The sequence below is a fragment of the Stegastes partitus genome, unplaced genomic scaffold (assembly GCF_000690725.1).
Source record: "Stegastes partitus isolate 25-593 unplaced genomic scaffold, Stegastes_partitus-1.0.2 Scaffold217, whole genome shotgun sequence".
NCBI classification, from domain to species: domain Eukaryota; kingdom Metazoa; phylum Chordata; class Actinopteri; family Pomacentridae; genus Stegastes; species Stegastes partitus.
The window spans coordinates 672,231-697,503 of record NW_007577948.1 but is presented as its reverse complement, the minus strand read 5'-3'; the positions used below and the strand labels follow the sequence as shown (position 1 = coordinate 697,503).

General features: G+C 41.9%; 1 protein-coding gene across 1 annotated transcript in view; it reads right to left on the bottom strand.

Annotated features, from left to right (window-relative positions):
* slc24a3 (solute carrier family 24 member 3) overlaps positions 1 to 25,273 on the bottom strand; it is a 99,388-nt gene that overhangs the window by 56,455 nt on the left and 17,660 nt on the right. Inside the window, exon 2 of the mRNA XM_008280986.1 lies at positions 3,355 to 3,474. Coding sequence (XP_008279208.1) covers positions 3,355 to 3,474 — 120 coding nt within the window. The remainder of the gene's footprint in view (positions 1 to 3,354; positions 3,475 to 25,273) is intronic.

Sequence of the window (25,273 nt, the reverse complement as noted above, 5' to 3'; positions counted from 1 at the left end):
AGCTCCTCTGTAGACAGCTCTCCAGAGACTGGGTAGTGTGTGTATGTGTATGTGTGTGTGTGTGTGTGTGTGTGTGTGTGTGTGTGTGTGTGTGTTTGTGGTGAAGGAAAGTGGAGGTGCGCTGTACATTTTTCTGCTGGTAGTCAGCTGATATTTCTACAATCTTACACCAACACTAATAATTTATCACTGCTACTGCATAATGAAAGGCAAAGCCAGGGGAGACAATAAAGAGCATTTAAACCTAATTTTAAATACTGGGGCTGCACTTAGTGATTATTTTCATTGTCATTTGTTGTCTGATATTCTCTTAATTATCCATTTATTCAGAGGTCAGAGAAAAATGCTCAAATATTCAATTTACTGTCATGTTGGCTTTAAAAAAAATGGAAAATGCCCCATCTGGGATGTCGGAACTGTCACATGTTTTCAAATAATCAATTATTCCACAAGCCAAATCTAAATCAATCTTAATTTTAATCCAACCAACTATTTACTGCTAAAAAAATATTTTGACAAGTTCTCTCTCTTTTTTTTTTTTAAAGTTTACCAAGAGAAACAAACAAATAGATAACAATGACAATATATAATTTTTTTCTTTGGAATATGACACATCTCATATTAGGAGTTGACCCTTATGCGGCGTGTAATCTGTCAACTAAACATTTTAATTGCACATACCAGTGCACCCCACATTGTCTGTGTGTGTGCACGTAACATCGTCTTTTTCCCCGCACACATTTTCCATTACGTTGCAGAACTCACCTGCTCCGTAAGTTCCTGCAGCTGATTAATCTGCTGATCTGTTGGACTGCGTTAACATGCGTTGTACTTTCATTCACAAGTTTATAACTGGCTGGCCTGTAAGATTGAACCACTGCAATTTAGTGTTCTACAAGTAAGCGCTGGATACATTAGTGGCATTTGATATGCTGGTTTAACTGAGAAGTTTTTTGCTTGTGTAAATTAAAAATTGTATCTTTTCAGATGTTCTAATGTTCTTCATGCACTTTGTTGGTGTTATTACATTCAGTAACAACACATTTCAGTGGCTTTTTGCTGCTTTCAAACAGTACATCCCGTCTCGTTCAAATGCCAATAATAAGCAGCAAGCTCATTTATTAGGAAGGGATGGCCGGCAGTAATTCTGAATGCATCTTTGACCAGTCAAAATTAAACCCACCACCAGTCCCTGGTGCTATCCCCACACCCAGTGCTCATGCACAGTCTCAACCCTTTTGTATTATGTTCCTGTGGGAGAGGAGCTGGAGTGGGCAGCTTATTACATGGTGCTTTCATTTGTTATTCAAGAGATCATGGTGTGTCACAGCATTCTCTTCATAACACAACGCAGACACCCACCAGCTACACTTAATATTGCTGCAGCAAAAGGCCTCGAGAAAAAAATTTGGGTGCAACTGACTTGGTGATTCTAAATGAAAAGTTAAGTACAGCAGTGCAACTCAAAAATACAAAGTTAGTCTGGAGTCCTGTGAGTATTTGTCCTCATGTTTAACAATTTATAGGCGTACAATGACAATTTACTCAAAAGAGAATGAAGTGTTTATTTCCTGACAAGGATATTTACTTAATCTAATCTTAAAACAGCCCATGGAAAAAGTGTGGACCCTTAAAATGTTGAATCCTCCGTGTATTTGCTAAATATATAAATGACTACAAACCGCCTATAAGCTGATGTACAGTGAGATTGAATCCCTGCCAGGTCATTTAACATGAACAGTAATGGGAAACTCCATTACAATAACAACGCAAGTGGTCCCAGTGCACCTCCCTGAGGGACATCACATATGTGCATTTCATTTTTTTAACTGCACAAATTTTTTTCTTCTTTTTACTCAGAGTCATGTCAACCTAGTCCAGATGTCCATCTCTCCAGAAACATTCCTCCTGAGCAATTCTAAACATTCTGTGGCCAGCTGAGAAACACAATCCTCCCAGCATGTTTTGGGTCTTCCCCACAATCTAATTACCAGTTGGACATGCCAGGAAAATCTCAGGTGGAAGTCACCCGGAAGACACTTCCTGATCAGACCTCTCAAACACCTCAACTCAACTTTCGACTGATGATTTAACTCTATTACTGAGAGGGAAACCATGCTAAATACTGGTGAAATAACATAAGATTTGTCAGTTTGTTATTTATCATTGTCAAGTGGTTTATTCCACATTGGTAACTTTTGTAATATTTTTTTTAACTTTTGTAAGTAGGGCACCCAGTAAAGAAGTCACAACACACTGCCCAAGTCTGCTGGATGGTGTCTTGATGTCCAGTTAGATTGCGCCAAACAATCTGAAATCATCGTCCCAAAAATCAAAGCCCAATGCTGTAATTTTATGCTGTTGCACGAAGGTAAACCAGAGTGGCAAAGTACACAAGGGCACTTCAAAAAGTTCTCGGCTTCACCCAGAAACAAGGAGCATAATTCCCATTTTGGGGCATAATTGTGTACTATTACATCACTGTCCACAAAAACTCAAATGTTTGAAGCAATGAAAGGAAAAAGGAGATGATAGCTTCAAGCTGGTGTGCTGTTGCTCCAGGACAATGCGGCAATCCGCACAACAAAGGTGGCAGAAGCAGACATGTGGCTTTAACCACGCACCTGACTCACTGTCTAACTTGTGACTGACTTCGAAATATGTCACTTTGACTCTGAGGCAGCTGCCCTTCTCTATCTGTGGTCACTGTTCTGTGGTCTTAAGCAAAGTAACGCCTACCGACCTACTGGTTACACATCACCAGTAGTAGCTTATCAACACTGCAGAGCGTAGGTCGTAAAGTTCTTTATTAAACACATGTAAAACACACAAAAAAAGACAATGCGACAGAGTTTTGCACTGGAATTTGAAATATTTAAAATTTTAATACCATAATTTTTATATTTATTTTTTTTTAATGTATGCCAGTTCTAATTATCAGTTATTGGTCTCGTTGATTACAAATAATCTGCCCTAAAAAAGCCAAATTGCTTAACTCTTAGCTCATATACTGGCAGCTGTTTAGAAAATAAAATACACAGGCTGATCTGTAATTGTTACCCCATAATCACTACGACCTTTGATGGTGTCACTCAACCAACCATCTAAAAACCAAACTATAAAGGCACAGCTGCACCCGATCCAATCATGCCCGGTGGAATCATGACAGAGTCTGGTAGGCTTTGGCCCAAATAAGGGTGAAGCTCCAATGCCAGATGCAGTAGGCATGCGTGTTACAAAAATGAAGGCCACTTGAAATAATCATCTGGTTGCTCTAATCAAAGCTTTTCAGAAAACTCCCACATTGGTGTTAGGACACAGAGATGAACTCCTCCACCTCTCAGACAGTCTCACCTGGTTCAGTGCAGTTTTTCTCCGGCTCTGAATAGAGCTTGGACTCATTGTCTTCTTGTAGAAGGTGACGACTCTCCCACCTCGCCTCCTCCACAACCATGGAGCTGGAAACATGATATCCTGGGAGGCAGAAAACAAAGAGAAAGCGGAATGATTAAGCAGGATTCACAAAGAAAATGCTCACTGAAAACAGCCCCCTGGACAAACCATTAGTGGAAGCTCGTACTCAAGAGAGTTGATTTAGTAAAAGACAGCGAATGCGTCACTTTGCATGTTGTTTTATGTAACATAACATGATTATCACATCATTATCACACTCCCCTCCCATACACAAAGAGTGTAGCAGCCACGATGCGCAAGCTCTTCTTCCACAGTTAATCAACATTCCTGAATAATCCGAACCTTCCTTCTTGCTGCAGAACAAAAGGCAGATGAGACATGCCTCTTGTGTCACCACACTCCTGCGGGAGCATTAGTACGGCAGCATGCTGAGCGCCGCGAGGCCGATCATCCCGGCTCAGTCATCTGGGTCACGGTATCCTCAAGCGCCCCACCTCCGACCCATCTCCTCTCCCACCATGCAACAGGCACTGACTTAGGTGCAGAGCACGCCAAGGCTTCTATAAATAGCACCACGCTCGGTTATATTTATCAAAATGCAGAAACATGAAACGTTTGCAACATTTTGCAAATAGCTATGTCACAGGAAGGGAAGTACAAAGAGGCAGTGAACTGGAATAGGATGCTCTGGAGTGATGACAGCAGCGTCAGTATTATGTGCTTGGAAGCATATATTTACTTAACCTTAAGCCAGAAATGCAGAAGAGCAGTGATGGCAATGTCATCCACATTCCTTTCCTAGAAACATCTGTATTATAAAATTTACTTTATAGGGCTAGTACCTTAAATAACAAAAACCAGCATACTTTCCCTTGAATCTTTTCTGATATGTAGCCATCCATATCATTCCATTTAGTTGCCCAGGTTAAACAGCATGAAAAAAATGTCGTTTTTTTCTCCTTGAGGGCTCTGAGTTGACAATGTCTATCTAAAGTGGTCTATACTTTGTGTAAAACAAGACCAACTCAGGGTTTTTTTTTTTACTAGCTGTTCAGTAGATGTCCAAATTTACATTTTCCATCGTTTTCTGGCTCAAAAACTGAGTCCCAAAGCTGCCTCCTCACCTTGAAAACAGCAGGTGAAATAACAGTCAGGCCACTTATTAAATTTCACTGAATCAGTGAAAAAACTGTGAAAGTGATCCATGAAGTCCGTGAGGTTCAGGTCACTTTACTGGTAACGTTACTTTACATTTTGAATTCAAGGTGAGTTACAGCAGCAGTGAGCATCATATCATTTGTCTGCTAGCAGCTGTGGATTGGACTGTCTTCTCACTGTTGTCCCAAGATGCTCTGATGATGATGTCTGATGAAATAGTCAACCAAGCAGGGCTGCTTTATGGCTATATTAGATTTGCATTAATGTGATAAAATCCTTTGATCTCAAAGGTATTTTGTTTGCTGGATTTCCCTTATTTTACCTCGGTATTTTATCCATAAACTGATTCCAGCAGACAGATACGCTGAGCATGTGAACAGAGACTGTGAGCCTGGAAAGACACGCTGCTGTCAAACTACCAGAATATGCTGTAATTTTTTTTAGCAAAGCTTCGAAATAAAATACTCACTAGCTCCTGCTGATACCTAAATGTAAGAATAGTGGTAAGAAACAAGGCTATGTGGAACATTATACTTTTGTAAATACTGGTACAGTGCTGATAACAACGTTGCCATCAAACACTGAAGATAGGAGATAATTTGACGTTTGACATCACAGCCCAAATACCTGCATCTTATCATCTTACAGTGGGGAGGGACAGCAGAGTAATGATATTCAATGAAGGTTCAGCAGGGTGGGAGTCAAATCAGGAACTCCGGGTCATTCTGCTGAAATAAAACATAAATCTAACACATTCCCTCGCTGTTCACCTGAAAACAGTGAGGAGAAAGCTTTATTTCTATTTAACCTTTTTTAAAAGAGGTACATCTCACTGATACGGCCCGTATCAAGCAGTGGTTCAAGTGAGACCTGGCAAGGATGGCAGCACTGCAAGTTTCAGACAGGATGGTACTAAAGGTGAATTTTATAAAGGTTCAAAGAAATAGAATTTAACTATTTGTAAGGAATTCCTGTAATAAGGAATGCTAAAATGCCAAAACAATTTTAAGAACAAAGACAATCAATGAAAGAATCAATTTACCACAAGCTCAAATTAACTTCTGAATACAAAGCTGCTGTTTTTCGATTTAATTGTCCTCTGCACTGTTTGGAGCTGAAAACATCTTTCTGTGTGTCTCAGTCTATAAATGACAGACTGAAATTATGAAAAGAATTTTCCAAAGATGTGAGATAGTTTAACCAGGATGGTCCTATAAAGAATAATACATCAATAGAGACAATGACTCAAGTGGAGCTCGCCAACTCAAGAGTTAATGGTTTAAAGTTTGTGATGAGTAGAGGGATTGTTAACACCAGTGGTGGCCATCAGGGCCAGCAAGGCCTTCTCTGCTGGGCTCTATCAGAATCACTGACTTATGTTGTAATATTTTCCCATTATTCTTTCTACATTATTACCAATAGTCCATTTTCTGCATTTCATAGCATCTCTGGGCTGTAGTGCTTCCACAGCATCTGTTTATATTAGAGCTTTTATCCAATCATATTTCAGCCATCATGTGTTGCCAGGGTTACAGAAATCTGCCCCGAGGCCTTCAGAATCTAAGGTGCAGGCGCCTGTGGTTGAAAATGCATTGCAATGAAACTGTTGCTTTACCCAATCAGATTTATAGTTGGGTGTCTCAGGGCCAGCGCGCTGGCCTACGATAGCGTCAGCACTTTCACGTCCTCTGGTTGGATGGTCAGAGAGCTAAGCCAAAGCTAGTGGTTCCTGTCTGTAGCGAGCTGCACAACCTATAACTTTATCATAAAAGTTTTATTTATTTTTTATTTTTTTTAAGTTAGGCAAGCGGGCATTCTAAAGCAAATTACAACTTATGCCAGAAATACGATTGGACAGATCCGACTTTCAGCATTAGCCTCCATAGCGATAAAACAGGACTTATTGTTGGAAGTGAAACACACAGATTAGCTGCTCAACAGAGTGATTGAACTGTTTATGATGAAAGAAAGGAGGATGGAGTTTGTGTTCAAACAATCACAAGTTTTGGTGAGTAAAATATATAATTTTGTCATTTTATTGGGCTGATATCGATGCTCGTGCTAGATGTGCAGGGTACGCAACAGAAATTTTTGACAGTGTAGCGGGGGTCTCTTAGCGACACTCCCCCTGTTAGCATTAGCGTCTTTGCTGCTAACGTGCTATCCATTAGCAGCGAAGACGATGATAGAGAAACAAGTTTTTTAGGAAAATTTGCACGTTATACTGGAAAATATGTCAAATTTTCCAAACACGCAGCTTGAAAGACAGCAAAGCGGGTCAAGACACAGCGTGTTTTTATTCAAGAGAATAGTGTGGTGAGAACCCTGATGTGATGTATGTGGTGCAGCTGTGGCTGCAGTTAATGAAGACTTGTTGAATTGTTTTAACTGGGTTTCTTGCTTTAGTTATGGCATTCATTCTCGCTACATGAAATACCTGTCTGCGATGCAACGTCCTGTTATGCTGCCTTTCTGCATAATACTGATGGTTTCTATAGCCGTGGTGTCATAATGACGGTGTTAAGAGGTGGTTTCATTCAGGTAGGACACCACTGAAGGCTTAAGAGTCAAATGCATGGCCCACCACTGGTTAACACCATATTTCCTAAACTGCTAAAATGTGTTGTATATCTAAATTTGCTTCAGAGGACTGTTCTCCTTGGTCTTGTATTCCTCCACTGTACCTCCATGTAAGCAACAGTAAGAACCAGTGAGAGATTTTTGGGTTTCTGGTTTACATGACTAAATGACATTGAGAACTGCACGCTGCATTATAAAATGTTACCTAACGGCTCTATGCTCCTGCACTCTATTGGGTTGGATGCGGAAATCTCAAAACGCAGGCAAATAAAACAGAAACCTTCTGCATGACTAGGTCCAATTCAAGTCATGTGAACAGAGCCTTGAATGTTAGCTGAAAAACAAACATGCATTACATGTTAAAACTCACAGAATACACAGCTGGGCAGTGCACTTGCTTACAGTGTATACAGTGCTACAAGGGAGAACTGAAGGGTGAAATCTGCCACGTTGCATCAGTGCCAGCGCTTCAATACAGCTGTGACGCCTTTTGCCCTCTTACTGTATGCTCTTCCCCTTAGCCAATGTTTCTGTGCGTTGGTGACATTCGCAGGAGACAGTGAACAAGTTCAAAGCACAAAACACACTCCACATACTCAACAGGAGTCCTCTCTGTCTCCTGTCATTCCTTAATAACTTGAGTTTGTGCTCCATTAGACTCCACACACACACACACACACACACACACACACACACACACACAGAGGCAAGAATCAGCAAAGTGGAGGTACGCACACATTCATTTGTGTGAGATGCGTGCAGACACATTCACACAGACCTTGCTGGGTGTTTTAGGTGGCTGGTGGTCCAGTGAAGCAGAATGCATCACCACTGCCGAGGTTACTATGGTGACGTGACGTAACTGATGAGGCGCAGGGCGGTGGGGGGAGGAGCATGACATAACACCAAGTAACTCACGCACATGCACAGACACACACAATTATGACTAACCAAACTACAAGCACATGCTATCAGATGTGCTGTGCAACACTGTCAATCACGCAGGTAAACACAGTCAGCAGCCACAGGCTCTGCTGCAGCGCTGCCATACCGGGGAGAGGAATGTGAGCCACATTGATCAGGATCACGCCAGCAGCTAAAAAGGTAAATTTTCTGTTTGTTTGTCTATGACTTTCAAAGTCAGAATCAGATGTTCATATTCATATCCGTCTGAAGAAGCTGTTCTAATGCACGGTTTTCAGAAGTACAGACGAAGATTCACGCTTATCTATATTGTTATTCATCTGCTGTATATGTTTGCACTGTTGTGGGTCATTGCCTGTTGGATGACTTTCAGGTACACCTTACCTGAGTGTCAAGTGTCAACACTTTGGTCACAGCAAGACATCTCAACATACTGACCAGTTTGAAATGAAGTTTTGTCATGATCCAGAAGAGACCGATGTGAGAGTTTGCTGACTGATCAGACAAATGCTGAATATGGGATCCAATAATCAGCCAATCGACCCCTAGTTGTGCTGCTCATCTCTGCAACTGCCAGGCTAAACAAAAACATTCACAATTCTTAGGTCCATATCAGGGTATGCGGAAATCTAGGTCACATTTTTACAGAAACATTCTCTGGACATTCATGGTCACAAGGGGATGGATCCCAATGCCACATACTGTGTCAAAACATTCATGTAAATTCACTGAGCACATTCAGGCTCCTTAGATGATTTAACCTTTTCCATTTTGGACACACCATGAGCTGTTGAGCCATCCTTAGATCCAGCTGTTAGCGTTCTAAAAAAGGATGTTAAAAATCAATGGTTGAGTTTCGATGACATTTGCTGAGCACTTTCATGCTCCAAAGTAGATAAGCGCTTTTGATTTTAATAGCCCGATGACATTTCCCAGTGCCATCTCAGCACAAACATGTACAAGTTTAGCTCCTGGTAAGCCCCTAAGGCGAGCAAAATCATGTATGTTATATATGTTCTGTACACATGAATATGAGCGTTTCCTCTAGGATTTTTGTCAGCAGCGGGGTCAGGCTCTCTGGGGAGCATTGGTGGCGCAAACAAATGACACTTGACTGCAGATTTTACTTTTTCAACCAATTCATTGAATGACCAGTTGAAAACGTTTTTTTAAAGGCTGAATGTAAAATTAAATAAAAGAAAAAAAAGAAGAAGAAATAAAACAATAAAAATTAATAAATAAAAATAATAAACAGTAATTTCTTAATGGGGCTGTAGAATCAGTGGCAAAGTTTGCACCCAGGCTCAGAACAATTAATTTTTCTGGGTTTTTTATAGAAGAGCTCTGTTGTCAGGAAATTCTCTGAGAGGTGGCCGCTGATGCTCAGCAGCATACATGCTGCAAGCTGATCCCCTGCAGCCTGTTTCTCTAGTCAGTCTTCACCTACAAATAGAAACAATAATGAGATTGTTTCTCTCAATTTCCTACACCCTAATCATTTTTAAATTGTTTCTAGGTTAGTTGTTGTTTAGGGTCCCAGCCCGATAGCCTGTGCTTCCCTTGAGGTTTTTCTCCTCTGCTCTCATCTCTCTCTGCTGCTCCTCCACTCGGTTCTCCTCTGCTGTACTCTGGTCTCCCTCACTTTGTTCCACTGCTCCTCCCTGTCTAATGTTGTCTTATACGATTACACAAAACATTAACGTTAGATAATTTACTCTCACTTTACATCTGATTACAAGTGTGAACACAATTTTTTACCTAATCATCATCATTTATGAGACAGTAAAAGGCTAATGATACCTGATTAGTAGGATTGTCAAAAATATCCATACTACATTGATACTAAAGCTGGTATCGAGCAGCGATATTCAGTTCCCGTGGTACTTTCCCGTGATATTTTTCTGTCTCTCGGGGCCTCCTTCAGTTGACCCTGACACGAGTATTCCCTCCAGGGTGCTGTTGTGTACAGCAGCATGACGGGAGTCAACAGAAGAAGAAGCCGCAGAATGGAAGGAAACAGCGCTGTCCGACCAGTAGGGCTGGTCCGAATAGCGCTCCGATGGGCTGGAAGTGGGCTGGATGCACAGGCAGTATTTGGCTGCTAATGCCAGTTTGGGATAGCGGTCACAGTTCTGTTTCCACCATCGGCGGCGCATTAGTGACACTGAGTTGGCACCGGGCCCAATTAACTTAAGCTACTCATATGTTACGTATAGTTAGCTCAGCCATCTATATTTTGCGAATGTCTATTACTTCTAAAATCTATTCTGAGTTATCTTAAGCTAATAAGTCTACCTTTTCTCCGGTAAGTCGCTGCCCTATTTTCCAAGACGACACTCCTCTAACTCTCTGACCTGGATGATTGACGTGATGTCATTTTCAAGGCCGCGCTCTCGTAAGTAATTAACGTCATATTAACCCCTTGTATTAAAGCTTCAAAAATATTCTTCTTTTCCTCCCCCTACTACGTCAACCATCTATTTACCAGTTTCTCAGTAACACAACCCTATATTGGCCAAAGTCCTCTATCTGTGGGTCCAAGCCGACCCCATAACGTCACATAACATGGCTGCCCATCGCTCCTCACTGTCACACTTAATTAGCCACTTTATCTTCATTAGTGTCCCTTGGCAGGTGTGTATGTGTATGTATGTAGATACATATGTGTGCTGCACAATTCTCTGGTCACAAAGATGAGTCCTTGTATATCATTGAGTGTGTTTCTATGTGTAGCATGTTCGGTGTGTGTGTATGTGTTTGTATGTTGTGTGTTTGTGTGCATGGCCATCACTACTCTATTTTCAGTCCTGTGTGAATGTACTGCATGTGTACACATGTGTCTGTGTGCAGGAATGCGAGCTACAACCTTGTCCCTGGAGAGAAAAGAATCAGGCCATGAGCACGTGGATTCTACTATACAGTTCTATAACATGCTACACGTGATACCAATACACTTGGATCCTCATCATAGGACATACAATATGTAGGTGACGTATTTCTATGTATCTCTATTTAATGTATGCGTTATACAGACATCTACATGCAAAATTATATCTCTCATTACCATAGCACTGCATTATACATGCACAGTAATGCTTGAGTATACAACAGCCAGTTCATCTGAGAGATGCTGAGATATATCACTGCCCTCTCTGCTGGGGTTGCTAGAGGAGAAGTCAGAGGACTGCCAAAGATGTTAGAATAGTTGTCAGGATGTTTCACTCTCAACTCATAATATCAACTTCATAGTGGCACTATAGGAAAATTGGACAGCATCAGGAGGATTCATCTCTTATAACCACAAATAACCATACAGCCTTTCAGGGGAATCTGTCTACAAAACTAATAAGCTATATCAGTCTGGATCAAAGTGGTCGACCAACCAAAAATCCAGCAGACTGTTTATAACCATCAGCTGCGAGAATTACGAGAGCTATCGTGTTATGATGTCTAAATATAACAATGCACATGCACATTAAACTGTGCTTCACATGTTAAGAATTTACCAAGTCCAATTATAAAGGAAGCAGATCAATAAATACAAAACAAAAAGACAAAAATCACCTGAATGTCCCAGCCAAACCACCCAGCCATGGGCTCAGCCAATGGCCAATTGGACATATATTGATCCAATTGCTAAACCTTATCTCCTGCCCTGTTGGTTTGCTCTTGCTAATAGGGCAGGTATCATAATCAATGCAGTGTTAAAGTTTCTGGGCAAGTGGGGATCCAAAGGGCTCATTGGAGCAGGTGTAACATTTAGGAAGAGTTGGGCTTATCATCTGTGCCATCTTTTCCATTTTGAGCCAGGACCTCAAAAAAACACTGTGCGATATTGGATGTACCACTCTGAAAACAGGGGAAAGTTTCAGGGCCTGTATTTTCAAATACATATCAGTGTGCACATCTCTGCTGTTTTAGGATGGACTTAAAAAACCCTAAACCTATTGTTTGAAATTGTTAGACAAACCAAGGACCACAGCACAGCAGAATGTCTTGAGTAACACAGGACAGTCAGGTTCTCGGTTGTAAACTGACAAAAAATAAGCATTGGTGTTTCTCTGCACCTGGTGGATGTAAACCGTTGCTTCACCTTGCCATGCAGTTACTCAATAATTCAGAGACTTTTGGTTTATGATCTGAAAATAAGTACATTGTCAAAAAAGAAAGAAAGAAAGGGAAAAAAACACACACACACAGCATCTCCGGTGGCTACGGCAACATTCCACACAGAATTTACTCTTCCAGGCAGTCAAGCAGTCAATGCACTGTTGCAAATCCCAACTGTCACGCTGCCAACTGAAATACAAAAACACAGTGCTATCTGCAAGTGCTCAGATACATCCACTCAATATCTCAGTGCGAGATTAGAGCAAAATTCAGTCGGCAGTGCTGTGGAACAGCACATCACACACCTCACTCACTCTCAGACACACACAGGCAGCAGCTAAGCCTCACTGTGTGATTACCAATCAATAAATCAATATGACTATGAGTGGTTAGAATGACACGGTCCCTTGTGTTTTTAAAGAAGCACTGCCTCTGTAGGATATATCACAAAGAGTTCCAGAGGCAATAAATACTGGATGCTTTACAGTGTTCTTTGTCCATTATGTAATGCAGTATGGTGCAGTATATGCCGAGATAAAAGATCTATATATGCAAAGCCCATCAGAGGGTTTCTTTAATTGTTGCCTAATGAACGTGACAGCTCGTTAATGGTCTCATTAGCTGACACTGTCAGACACCACTCCTGCTGAGAGCGTGCAAGGCTGCTGTCATCTTAGACAATTACTTTCGCCTCTCACTCTCATCTCCCTTTGTGTCAGAAGATGTGTCAGTCAGGGAGCCTGGAAGACAGACTGTCTGTCCAGGGCTGAGAGATCACACAGGTGGACTGGGTGTGCCTGCTCCTCCTGTGGAACTACCCTCATTTGTTCAGTGTTAGCAGCTTGACTCAAATTCACCTTCATATTGTGACATTACAATAACATAATTTAGATTTGTTTATACATATATTTGTGTCACAACTGTTTTTTTTCTGGCCAAGGTATGAAACCAATTTCCGCAGGGTTGTGTCAACACTGGAGAATGGTCTGACTGCACCTCAATATCAATCTGCTATAAGAGGAGAACACTCCGGCTTTTTATATTTTTTTAAACCAATCCCAAACTTGGCCAGAGCTAGGCCGAGGATGCAGTGGCAGTGCCTTTTTAAAACAGTGTTGAGATTAACTTGTTTTGGTGGAACATGCTTAGAAAATTAACCCACCTAATACCTTCAGATTTACTGAAATCCTTTATCCTTGGGTTAAATTTGACTCCAGCAATTAAAACCTCCAGAAAAGTATCATAATTAAAATTTTTACCCAAGCTTACGTGTCAAAAGCTCTTTAATTAAAACTGAAAAAAATATGTCAATCACTTATTTAGAGATGTTAAACATTGAGTGGGGTCAAATTGACCCCAAAGATAATAGGAGGGTTAAACTGTCCTCATAACCAATGGACCAGCATGCCAGAACATCCCTGTTAGACAACAAATGTTGAAAACATATTCTTTCTAGGCCTTTACAACCACTCACCCAAAGCACCAAGCAGCCCTTGCCTTATTATTCATTCCAAATCTATGAAATCGGCCCAGTGATCTCAATGACTACAGACATCACATATCATGAAGACATTTGAGAGGCTGGTTCTTCGGCACTTGAGGACACTGCTAACTGCTTTTCTGGACCCACTGCAGTTTGCATACCAGCTGCACATTGAGGATGCCCTGATCTTCCTGTGCCACAAGTCCCTTTGATACCTTAAGAAGCAGGGAAGCACTGTGAGAGTAATGTTCTTCGACTTCTCCAGTGCTCTTAATACCATCCAGCTCCTTAGGGATAATCTGCTGGCGATGCAACTGCACCCTGACACCGCAACATGGATTCTGGATTCCTCACTGGCCGGCCACAGTATGTCAGAGTGGATGGCTGTGCCTCTGATGTGATTAGCAACACTGGTGTACCTCAGGGAACGGTTCTGGTGCCATTCCTCTTCACCCTCTTCACCTCAGAGTTCCAGTTCAACGACGATGAGGAGGAATACAGAGGACTGATAGAGAGCTTAATCACAGCAACCACTTGAAGCTCAATATCAGCAAGACCAGCCTTAAAGCGGGTGAGGCCAGCAGACTCAACAAACTAGTGAGGAAGGCCCGCTCTGTGGTGGGGCTTGAACTGGACGGTCTGGAGTCAGTGGCTGAGTGGAGGATGAAGGACAAAATCAAAGCCATCCTGGACAACCCCTCTCCCCCTCTCCACAATGAGCTGTGGTGATGGGCAGCTCTTTCAGCCAGCACACGATCCCACCAAGATGCAGAACTGAGTGTTTCAGGTGCTGTTCTGTGCCCACCGCCATCAGACTGTACAACGGCAGAGAACTGTCCTTACACTAAACAGCCCCAACACATAATAATTGTCTTGTACTGTTGCAATGCCCGAATGTTCCCTATGGAGATCAATAAAGAATTATCTTATCTTATCTTATCTTATCTGCTGTGTTCTGTTGTGAAGGGGATTTTGAAAACAGTAATGCACATGTAGCAGAAGGGGGAAAATGCCACAAAATGTGCAGCCAATGGCACCGTCTACATCTGATTAGTCAGATTAATCTGATTGTGACTGAAGGAAATGCTATCAGGATATAGATATCACCTGGAGGAGTAAGGATAAGTACTTCTTATCATCAAACCATTTTATCATCTACTATTGGGCTGGTACCTTCTGCCACAAGGACTGAAAGATCTGAACAGAAAAATTAAAAAAACTAAATCATGGACCATGAACCAGTACACTAATGCACAAAAGTCAGTGGAGCTACAAAGTAATCTACCAAGTAATTTTATCTACCTATCTATCCAATCTATAAGCGAAGCATTTCAAACGGAAATATTGCAGTTGATGATGTTCATTTATTTGTGGGAGCCCACTTCACTGTAAGACATGAAGGTCAGTCCAAAACATTTTAAGAACTTTGAAAGCTCAACACTGGTTCTCATGTGAGGATCTCACCTCAGGATGGAAACCCAAGTTCATTAGAGCCTCTGAAATCACCAGGTTCTGTAAGTGGTGTCTGACCAAGAAACAAGAGTGTTGGAGTGCTGCATCATATGACCCGGTCTCCACAATCTTCTCACCGAGAGCCAACTGAAATGCTTTGGGATGAGTTGGACCGCAGACCAAAGGATAAGTAGCCAACAAGTTCTCAGCTCATGTGTTCGAACTCCTTCAAGGCTGCTGGAAAAGCTCCAGCAGATGACTTAATGGAGCTGGTTGGTAAGTAACAGGAGGCTTCTTCAGTTCAGTAACGCCACAGAAAACAGCAGAACTGGGAAACAAAACAAAAAAAAAAAAACCCACAAAAAAAACCCCACAATGTGTCCCAACCTGTCACTGGCACTGAACTTGTGAGCAACAAATCATCTTCCCTGTGACCTTGCTTCTATTTTAATGTGACTTTTCTGACTTTTCCTGTAGACAAATTAACTAAATCTGCTTGTTCTTTCTGGCCCACAGCAGATCTGTGTCTCTTTGGATGAGCAGCTCATCCAGTATACATGTCACATACAATAAGCAACATGATGTCAACATGATGTCACAGTGTGTGAATGTATTACATAAGTGTCATGTTCCCGGTGTCAATCAAACACACATGATGCAAGAAGCATCCAGGTCGAGAACCCGAGGAGACTTCTACCTCCTCCCCACCAAGACGTGCTGCTTCTTTTCCACACCGCAACGCAGGCCGAATAATGCATGGGCTTGAGAGCAGCAAAAACAAAGAGTGTGTGTGAGAGCGCAAGATTATTACTGTGGAAATGCTTTATGTGTACGGATCTGACAAAACACACAACCTCATACACACATTTCAGTACAAATTGTCTCTTCAGTGCAGAAATGACTTCAGACAAGATAGTTATGTAATCAGGTTGCATTTGCCTAAATTGTCCAAAAATGAATCGAGGGAAGTATGTGGTGTGTTCTCTGTGTGCCTCCCACAGAAGGTTTGGGATAGAAAAAGAACAAGCTGATCTCAGACAAAGGCAGACTCATGATTACATGTTCTGTGCAGGTGCAAGAGTGTATGTATGTGCTTGTGAACACAGCCTGCAAATGTATAGATTATTGAGTGTTGTGTTTTGAGCTTCATCACAAAACAGGTGCCACAGCAAGCTCGGGGACAAAGTTAATACTTGTACCATTTGTCTATTGACTATGCTGGAAGCTGTAACACACTAGTCAGAAGAAAGCAGTGAGTTCATATGTTACTCAAGAGATCATCAACTCCTGTATCTAAACAAGGCCAGTGATATCTACCAGCGATAGACAACTCATCAATAGCAATAAGAAACTGATTCAACAAAATGTTTGATAGTTTCACTTAAATGCATTAAATGCAAACGACCATGAACGTACATGATAAAAACATAGGTTTTTCAGGAACAAATTCCAAACAGCCTGGCTCATAAACAGCCAATCATATGCCTTGATAATGGAGTCCCTTCACATTCTGTCACGGCCCTGTGGCTTCTGTGCAGGTTGCCTGAGCCTCTGGTTGTCTCCATCCATGTCCATACACCACCTCTGGTGAAGCTATGGCTGGAGGAGACTTCTATACTACATAAGACGAGGTTGGTGGTTAAAAACCTCCACGTCCTAAGTCACACACTGCTCCGATAGGGCTGATGGACTTGACGTCCAGGTGATATCCAGTGTGATTATTCATTTATTATTATATTATATTTACCTTTGTTTATCGGTGTGCAGTTTTAGTTGTGTTAAAATTAAACAGTGTGTCTTGATAAATATGCTAAAGTGGTGAAATCCAAAGTCACACCACATTTGTTCTCATGTTGTGTAATTTTGTTTTCTGAACAATATCCGGCAGAAGGATCTATCTTTTCTTACCTTACATTTTTTCTGAGGGTTTTTATTTAAAATGTGTCTTAAAATTAGCAATAATTATTGATATTGACTAAAATCCAACATTTTATGTATTTTTTTTTTAAACTTTATTGCTAAGACTTGTTCCAGACTATGTTATTTAGTGAAATAATTTAGAACCTAGCAGTGTGGGGTTGTATAAATGGAGCTAGTGCAACAGATAATACTCCACTGGACACTAACCTCCTGCCTTCTAAGGTTCAACACAGTCTTGTGCAGATTTACCAGTGTTAGCTGCTTTTACTACTAAATTCTTCTTTGCCCAATTGGCTAACTGGCAGTTTGAGCTTTTCAAGGCTTGGAATTAAGGACTGAATCACTAATACAGTCTCAATTTAAAAAATGCCTTTTTTTTTTTATTTTTTTTGGAAAAGTACAAGCCTGTATGACTGACAGATGTAGATTTCAAGTTCAAAGAAACAATGAGTCACTGAGTTTAAACTTGTGCTGTGTGCATTGCTAGCAGCAAGGTGATGCTGAACGCTGTGTTTTAAAAGTATGAAAAGCTTTGTGAAAAATGTATATATATATATTTAAAAAAATCATATTTAGTAACCATGCTGCAGCTTTTTGTTACCAATGCTGACGCATTACTTTATTACAGATTTGAATCATCCCAACTGTTGTTTATTTTCTTCATACAACTGCGCCCTCAGCAGTGTGGATTCTGTCTGACTGTCTGCGGTTCTCTCGCAGGCCAACGTGTTTCATCACCTGCTTACCAAATTTCCAACACTCACACAGCCCACCTTCTCCTACACTGCCACCAAGCACGGGGTGGAGCACTACATCTCCACCACCAGCCGACCAGTCCATGCCCGTGCAAGGCACCTGGATCCAGCTAAGCTCGCCATCACCAAGGCAGAATTCAACAACATGGAGCGCCTGGGGATCATCCGCCGCTCCTTGGTCCCCAAGCCCGGCGGTGGGTGGCGTCCGTGTGGTGATTACCACAGATTGAATGACGCTAATACGCCAGACCACAATCCAGTACCCTACATCCAGGATTTTTTTATTGCACCTGGCCGGTAAGGTCATCTTTTCCAAGGTGGACCTCGTCCGTGGCTATCACCAAGTGTCAGTACACCCCTTGGATTCTGTTCTGCGTTTTGGTGGTGAGTACTTCCACCTCTGAACACCTGTCCCACCTGCAGACCCTCTTTGAACATCTCAGCCAGCATGGACTGATTGTCAACCCAGCTAAGTGCCAGTTTGGGCTGACCACTATTGACTTCCTGGGACATTAAATCAACAAAGATGGGGCTGTTCCACTACCGTCTAAGGTGAATGTGGCATTGGATTTCCCGTGGCCAGTTACAGTGCGGTCCCTGCAGGAGTTCCTGGGAATGGTGAACTTCTACCACTGCGTCATTCCCACAGGTGCCACCCTCATGCACCTGCTACATGATGCTTTGAAAGGCAGATCTCCTAAGCAGTTGGTGGACTGGTCTACAGAGAGAGTTGCTGGTTTCACAGATGCCAAGCCTGCTTTAGCCAATGCTACAATGCTCACACACTCATCACCTGGGGACCCCATTGCAATCACTACGGACGTCTCAGACTATGTTGTGGGCGCAGTGTATGAGCAGTGGGTGGGTGGTGCCTGGCAAACACTCGCTTTTTTCAGCCGACAGTTGTGCCCCAACGAACGCAAATACAGCACTTTTGGGCCCTGCACCTTGCTGTTCGGCATTTCCATTTACTGCTGGAGGGCCGGCAGTTTACAGCTGTCGTCGATCACAGGCCACTCACTTTTGCTATGGCTAAGGTGTCTGAGCCTTGGTCTGCCTGACAGCAGCTGCAACTGTCCTATATCTCCGAGTTCACCGCAGACATACAACATGTTGCCGGCAAAATCAACATTGTCGCAGACTGCCTCTCCTGTGCTTTGGCTGGAGCTGTCCACCTGGGGCTCGACTATGCCCATATGGCAGCCGATCAGACCACCGACACTGGGGTGTAGTCACTCAGACATTGCCTCTTTCAGAGGGTCATGGTTTTTTCACATCCAAGACTTTGTGTTCTTTACCAAACTCTGAAAAACACTAAACAAAGACGGTATTTTTTAGAAAGAAACCTGTGGTTCAATATGTCAAGTCACCTTCTGCACATGCTTTAGATTCCTTGGTCCAAGTAGTAGCCCCTTTCACTTAACACTGTTACCCACATGATTCTGATGCTTCTGTAAAGTCCTTCAGTTGTAGACAGCCAACCTGTTTCCACTATGATCCTATGACTAGGCACAGCCACGACATTTTGATAAACTTCTAAGCCTCAATTAGCCCATCTCCCAGTTATTCTCCTGTCTTTAGAACATTATACACAGTATCTATGCCAATAGGAAACAACGTCGTAATCAGCCAGACTTTATTAGAATGGCTTCTGGCAACCAGACTGACTATTAAACACTGGGTTCTCTCAAAGAAGAGCAGGCTGCAGATAAAGAGACAGTTTCACTCATTATCTTTCCAGTGAGGCGATATCCTCGGCGTATTTGTCTTTTGAATAGAAAAGGCTTTTCTAATCTCTACCATAATAGGCTTCTCTCCAACTGCCTCACACAGACAGAAGCACACACACACACATACAAACACAGACACACACAGATAGTTAAATTTCATTGGGAGTCATCTGAGGGTATGATTAATCTGATCAGAGTAATTAAAAGCGTAATGGGTTCCTCTGGCCCTGCTAAGTGCAGGTGAATAGCACTGTGATTGTGTTTGCATTGTTCAGGGGAACAAAAAGGCCCTGCAGGTTAATCGCTGCAGGAGAGCTCAATCACACATCCGACTGTGTCATCATCAGCCAACAAGAGCCACTCAGAGAATTTAGAAATGGAGAACAAATTGGCGGGGGGTAGCGGGTTGCTAGCCTATGTCTCCAAGAAGAAGAAAAATATGTTTATCTTCTTTAGGAGGCACTGATAACATTGATTCTTAGTCCAAGATTGGCGATGAGAATATTCTTGTCCTCAATAAGAAATCCTCAATAAGCAAATCTACAAACTTGGTTGATCTAACACTTGAGCTGGCTACAAACACCTATTTCAAAAGCAAATGTGGGGAATGCCACAGTTCAACAACGCATTCAGAGGCAGCATCAATACAAACTAAGTTGAAGAAATTGCTATGAAATTCATTGATGAGTTGAAACATTATAACCAGCCTTGTCTGACATGCTGGTCGTCCTTTGTGTGCCAGCAAAACAAATCAAATCCATAGAGGACTGCACTGTAAATTCAATTCAGTTCAGTTCAATTCAGATAACTTTATTTATTCCCTAGGGGCAATTCAAAAGCTCACTGAGTATTTAATATAAAGACATAAAAAAAAATAAACACAATAGAAAATAAAACACAAAATGAACAAATAGATTCAGAAAATCGCCAAGGACGGATTTTGGAGTCAGGGGACATGAGCTCCAATCTGTAAAGGTGCCTTTGGAAATCTGGCACCAGGACATTAGCAGAAAAACCTTCAAGTCTGGTAAGTTCCAAGTTGGAGGGATAAGAGGACTTATTCTAGCACATTCATGTGATGCCGGTTCGTGTTTTGTTTTGCCCCAAACCGATGTTGGTAGGTATTTCCGCCTGCTAACAGGGAGCACCACACTCACCTTGCTGTCTCAGAGACACTCCAAACAAGCAGCAGCTACCATCTCTTAAGACTAAAGCCAGTATAGAAATAGGTTAAAGTTCAAAGCCACCAGCGGCCACTGGTTGCCAGTTCCAAAAAAAACAAAACAAAATATACTTAAGAAATAAGTACAAAACGTTATTGTGGTAAAAGTCTTAGATAGTGACCATGATTAACAATAACTAATCAGCATCATGTCAGCATGGTGATAGTAGCATTTTGCTCAAAGCACTGCTGTTCATAAGTAGCTACAGAATGGCAGAAGACCCTTTGTGTTGTTGTAATACACTAAAATTGCTAGAGCTCTAACATTTTATTCCTACCAAAATAAACTAGAAGCCATTAAAATGTTAAGGAAAAAACAAAATTATCATATGATAAGAATGAATTCCCCAAAACAGTTGCTAAACTGACTTGAAATGGTTTTCAAAACTAAATTGGTTATGACATGGTGTAATGGTGTAATGGGTGGATATCATGGCTCTCAGAGCAACTGGCACTTCAGCAAAGTGCAACCTTAGCCTGTTGCATTAGTTAGATTTCATTCTGTTTGCCTAAAGCCCTACAAGTGTCCTCTTACAAAGATTCAGCCTTGATACCCTATTAGAAACAATAACCATTACCTCCTTGGCTTATTGTCTAATAATGTACACTCTTTCAATATTTACCTGAACCTGTCTTACATTATAGCCTGAACATAAATAACCTTGGTTTTAATCTGTAGCATCTAACCTACATTTCACTGCATAATAATTCTCACTTGTGAAAACTAACACTGTCGGACCCGGACCCTTTGGGAAAACAGCAGGCCTATTTCGTTTCTAATGTACAGGGAGGGAGTCCTCTGTGGAGGAAGGTAGAATGTAGAGGGCCGATGAGAGGTATGGAGGGTCTTAGCCAAGCTCATCAATCAAATGCTTAATGAGGATTTTTCCAGTGCCCCTCTATATATAGCTGCCGATCTACAGGTCCACATGAGACAGCAGTGGGACATGATTTTAAAACCTATAGAACAGTTGGGCAATAACAGTACTGCAAGAGGGCTATGTAAGGGAAACAGCGATTGTGAGACTTAAAGAAAGAAGCAAAAGATTAACTGTCATCATTCGTCATTTTATTGAGCTGTGCATGTTCTGCTTTTTAATGTTATATTATAGAATATTGTAGGTTGGACAAATAAGAAATTTTGCCCTATAAAGTGTTGGAAATTCTGTTCCCATAAGTAAATAGGTTAAACAAATGACGCTGTGGCCTACACTGTAAGCTCTGATTTTTGCCCAAATTTATTATCCAGAAGGTTGCAGAATTAGCTATTAGCAGCTCCTGTTTTCAGTGTAGCCCAAGATGTACAGACAATTATTTCTGGATTGCTGTGACACTGAATAAAACTTAAAAACCTAATTGTTTTCATTATACAAGTTCTTTAATTGTACCTTTTTACAGTACTTTACCTTCCCATCAAGATCCTCATCAAGAAAGTTTTACAAATTGTTTCAGCCGCTTGTAAGCAAGTTTACTTAGTTTTGTTAGTAGGATTGAACAACGTGCAAAAATGATTCTGAAAGATATTTCGACTGTGATATGAGTCGCGATTTCGGAGGAAATTGTCGTTTTTGCATTTGTTTTTCACTGAAAAAAGATAGTGTCATTTTTGCTACAGTCTGTACCAAACAAGCATGTTCCCTTACATCTCAAGAATGTTATTTGAAGGCGAGGGCATCTCTGTGGCACAGCGCTTCATTTATAATGGTATACTTTGACACATTGTATTAATTAATTAATTGTTCAGTCCTTTAGTTTGTCAAATTTGACATTAGTAATTGGTACAAAAAACATTTTGTGTTTCCAGTATCATTACATCCTTGAAGTTATAGATAACTCTACATAAATCATTTTAAACACTTATCTGCAACTAGAACAAAAAATAATAACTAATCATAACTGGACCAAAGAGAATCTTTTTGAAACACATGCTATTAGTGCAGGTCCTGGGTTTCAATCTGCTGGTTCAGCTAGGGGGCACCGGAATCTTTCTGCGTGGAGTTTGCATGTTCTCCCCGTGCAGCGTGGGTTCTCTCCGGGTTCTCCGGCTTCCTCTCACACAGTCCAAAAACATGTTGAGGTTAATTGGTGATTCTAAATTGTCCATAGGTGTGAATGTGAGTGTGCTTGGTTGTCTGTCTCTCAGTGTGGCCCTGCGATGGACTGGTGACCTGTCCAGGGTGTCCCCTGCCTTCACCCTAAGTCAGCTGGGATAGGCTCCAGCTCCCCCGCGACCCTAATGAGGATTAAGCGGTGTATAGATAATGGATGGATGGATGGGTTCAGCTCGGGTCTTTCTGTGGAGTTTGCATGGTCTCCCTGTGCTTGTGTAGGTTTTCTCCAGGTGCTCTGGGTTCCTCCCACAGTCCAAAGACATGCATGGTCTATAACTGTTGACTGTAAACGTGTGTGCTTGTCTGTCTCTCTGTATTGGCCATGTGATGGACTGGCAGCCTGTCCAGGGTGTTCCCTACCTTTCAACCTATGTCATCTGGGACAGGCTCCAGCCTCCCGCCAACCATCCACAGAATAAAGCAGGTAAAGCTGTTGGATGGATGGATGCTGCTTGTCCCAATATAAAGAGATTTAGTGTTTTCTGCATCTCAACAAGTGCAAAGTCAGCACAACTCAGTTAGATTAATGTGAAAAAAAAACTAAATAACCTTAAACCATTTCAAACCTTTTGAAAACTGCTGTGCATGGACAGTATTTGGAAACATTAAATTCAATGTCCCAATCTGAAGGAGATTTCAACAATGTAAGTGTGAAGTCGTTAAGTGAGCCTAATGTCAACAGTAAGAACCGGCACTGTGGAACAATGAGCCTAACAGCCAATGAAGAGGAACAGGAGACCAAACAGGAGGAGCACTAAAGGACAGATGATACCAAGGAAGTAGGGAGAACATGAAGGAATAAAGGAAGAAGAATGTGCAGAAGGTCTACAGAATGTTATACAGCGCTCACGCTCCTCCTCAGGGATGGACCCCTTTCTTAAATTCTTCCTCTTTCATCTGTCTCTCCGAGCCAAGCGAGGATCCCAGAATACACATTGCGGGTGCTAAAATAGGCTTTGAGCCGGGTGATGAATTAGCCAGGGTGTATTTGGGGAGCAAGGGAGCGACGATGAGCGAGAGAAAGATTAGGGAGAGAGGGCAACATCGAGTGAGAGATAGAAAATAGCTCCTAATGTTTAATCACAGCTAGATCTAATAGCGTACATGCCCCTCAGACAGACTCAGTGACCCTTGCTTAGATTTGCTCATCCATCATAAGTGAGCCCTGAACGTGCTGGTGTGTGTGTGTGTGTTCACATGATTTGATTATGAACACGTGACAAGGCTCATGAGGGTTACAGATACAGCTGCTGTTAACAGAGTAGGGACAATGAGGAGACAAGGACACACCTACAAAACGTCTTCAGGTAAGGTTAATCAGAGGACACGCTGCTTTTCTTGTTTTGATGTTGTTGTACACGGAGTATCTTCGAATTTTGAACAAAGCAAGCCTTTTGAAGACACTGCATTAGGCCTTCAGAACATTTTATAAACATACCATAATGAAATAATTGACAATAAGAACAATATTTGTCTGATAACTGATAATCCACACAAACCAGGTACAATCCCAGTCCTATAGTTGTACCATTGTCATGACCCCCCAGCCTCAGCCCCAGTCTTTGCCTGTCTCCCTGTTTTCCTCCCTCCTCTCTCTTTTTCTCCCTCCTCCTTGCTCACCCTCACTCACTCCAGCCCTGCTCAGCCTGCCTGATTACAGGTATTGGAGACAGCTGTGGGGATCGGCTCACCTGCACTCAATTATCCACCTCCTGCTATAAAGCTCAGCTCATTCCTCCACACGCTGCCAGGCCGTAGACCGTCATCCCCCGTGTTTCTGCCGGTCCCCGCTTTGTCGCCTGCCTGCGTTTCCTGAGCCGCTGCCACCTGCAACTCATACCTGCCACCAGCCCTGCTCCTGCTTTTCCCCAGCCCTCACCTGACCCTGGATTCCCCCAAGCCTGTGTGCCCCCTCAGTTTAGTCCCCTTTTCTGCGAGTATGTTAGTTTTAGCTTACCTTAATACTTCACAGTTTTCCTTATTTTCCCTTTTGGCATGTTTAGAGTTTTTCCCAGGCTTTCATAGTTTTTCCCATTTTTGAATCAAGTCGGATTTACCCACCTCGGTTTAGTTCCGCCCTCTGTGTTTGTTTCTGTTCATTCTTTCATTCAGTAACTCCCTTTGAACCTCCACCTGCCTGTCTGCCTGTGTCCGCACCTGAGTTCCCCAATCCCCCACCATGACAACCACACTATTATATACTATACTCCACTATACTATAATATACCATAATACTCTTTACTACACAATATTATACGATACTATGCTAACAATGTATTATACTCCACTAGTCTGTATAATGGCATACTGTACAGTACTACACATAATGTACTATATTAAACTATCCTATAATATGCTACACTGATCAGCCGCAACACTGAAACCATCTGCTCAGTATTGTGTAGGAACCCTTG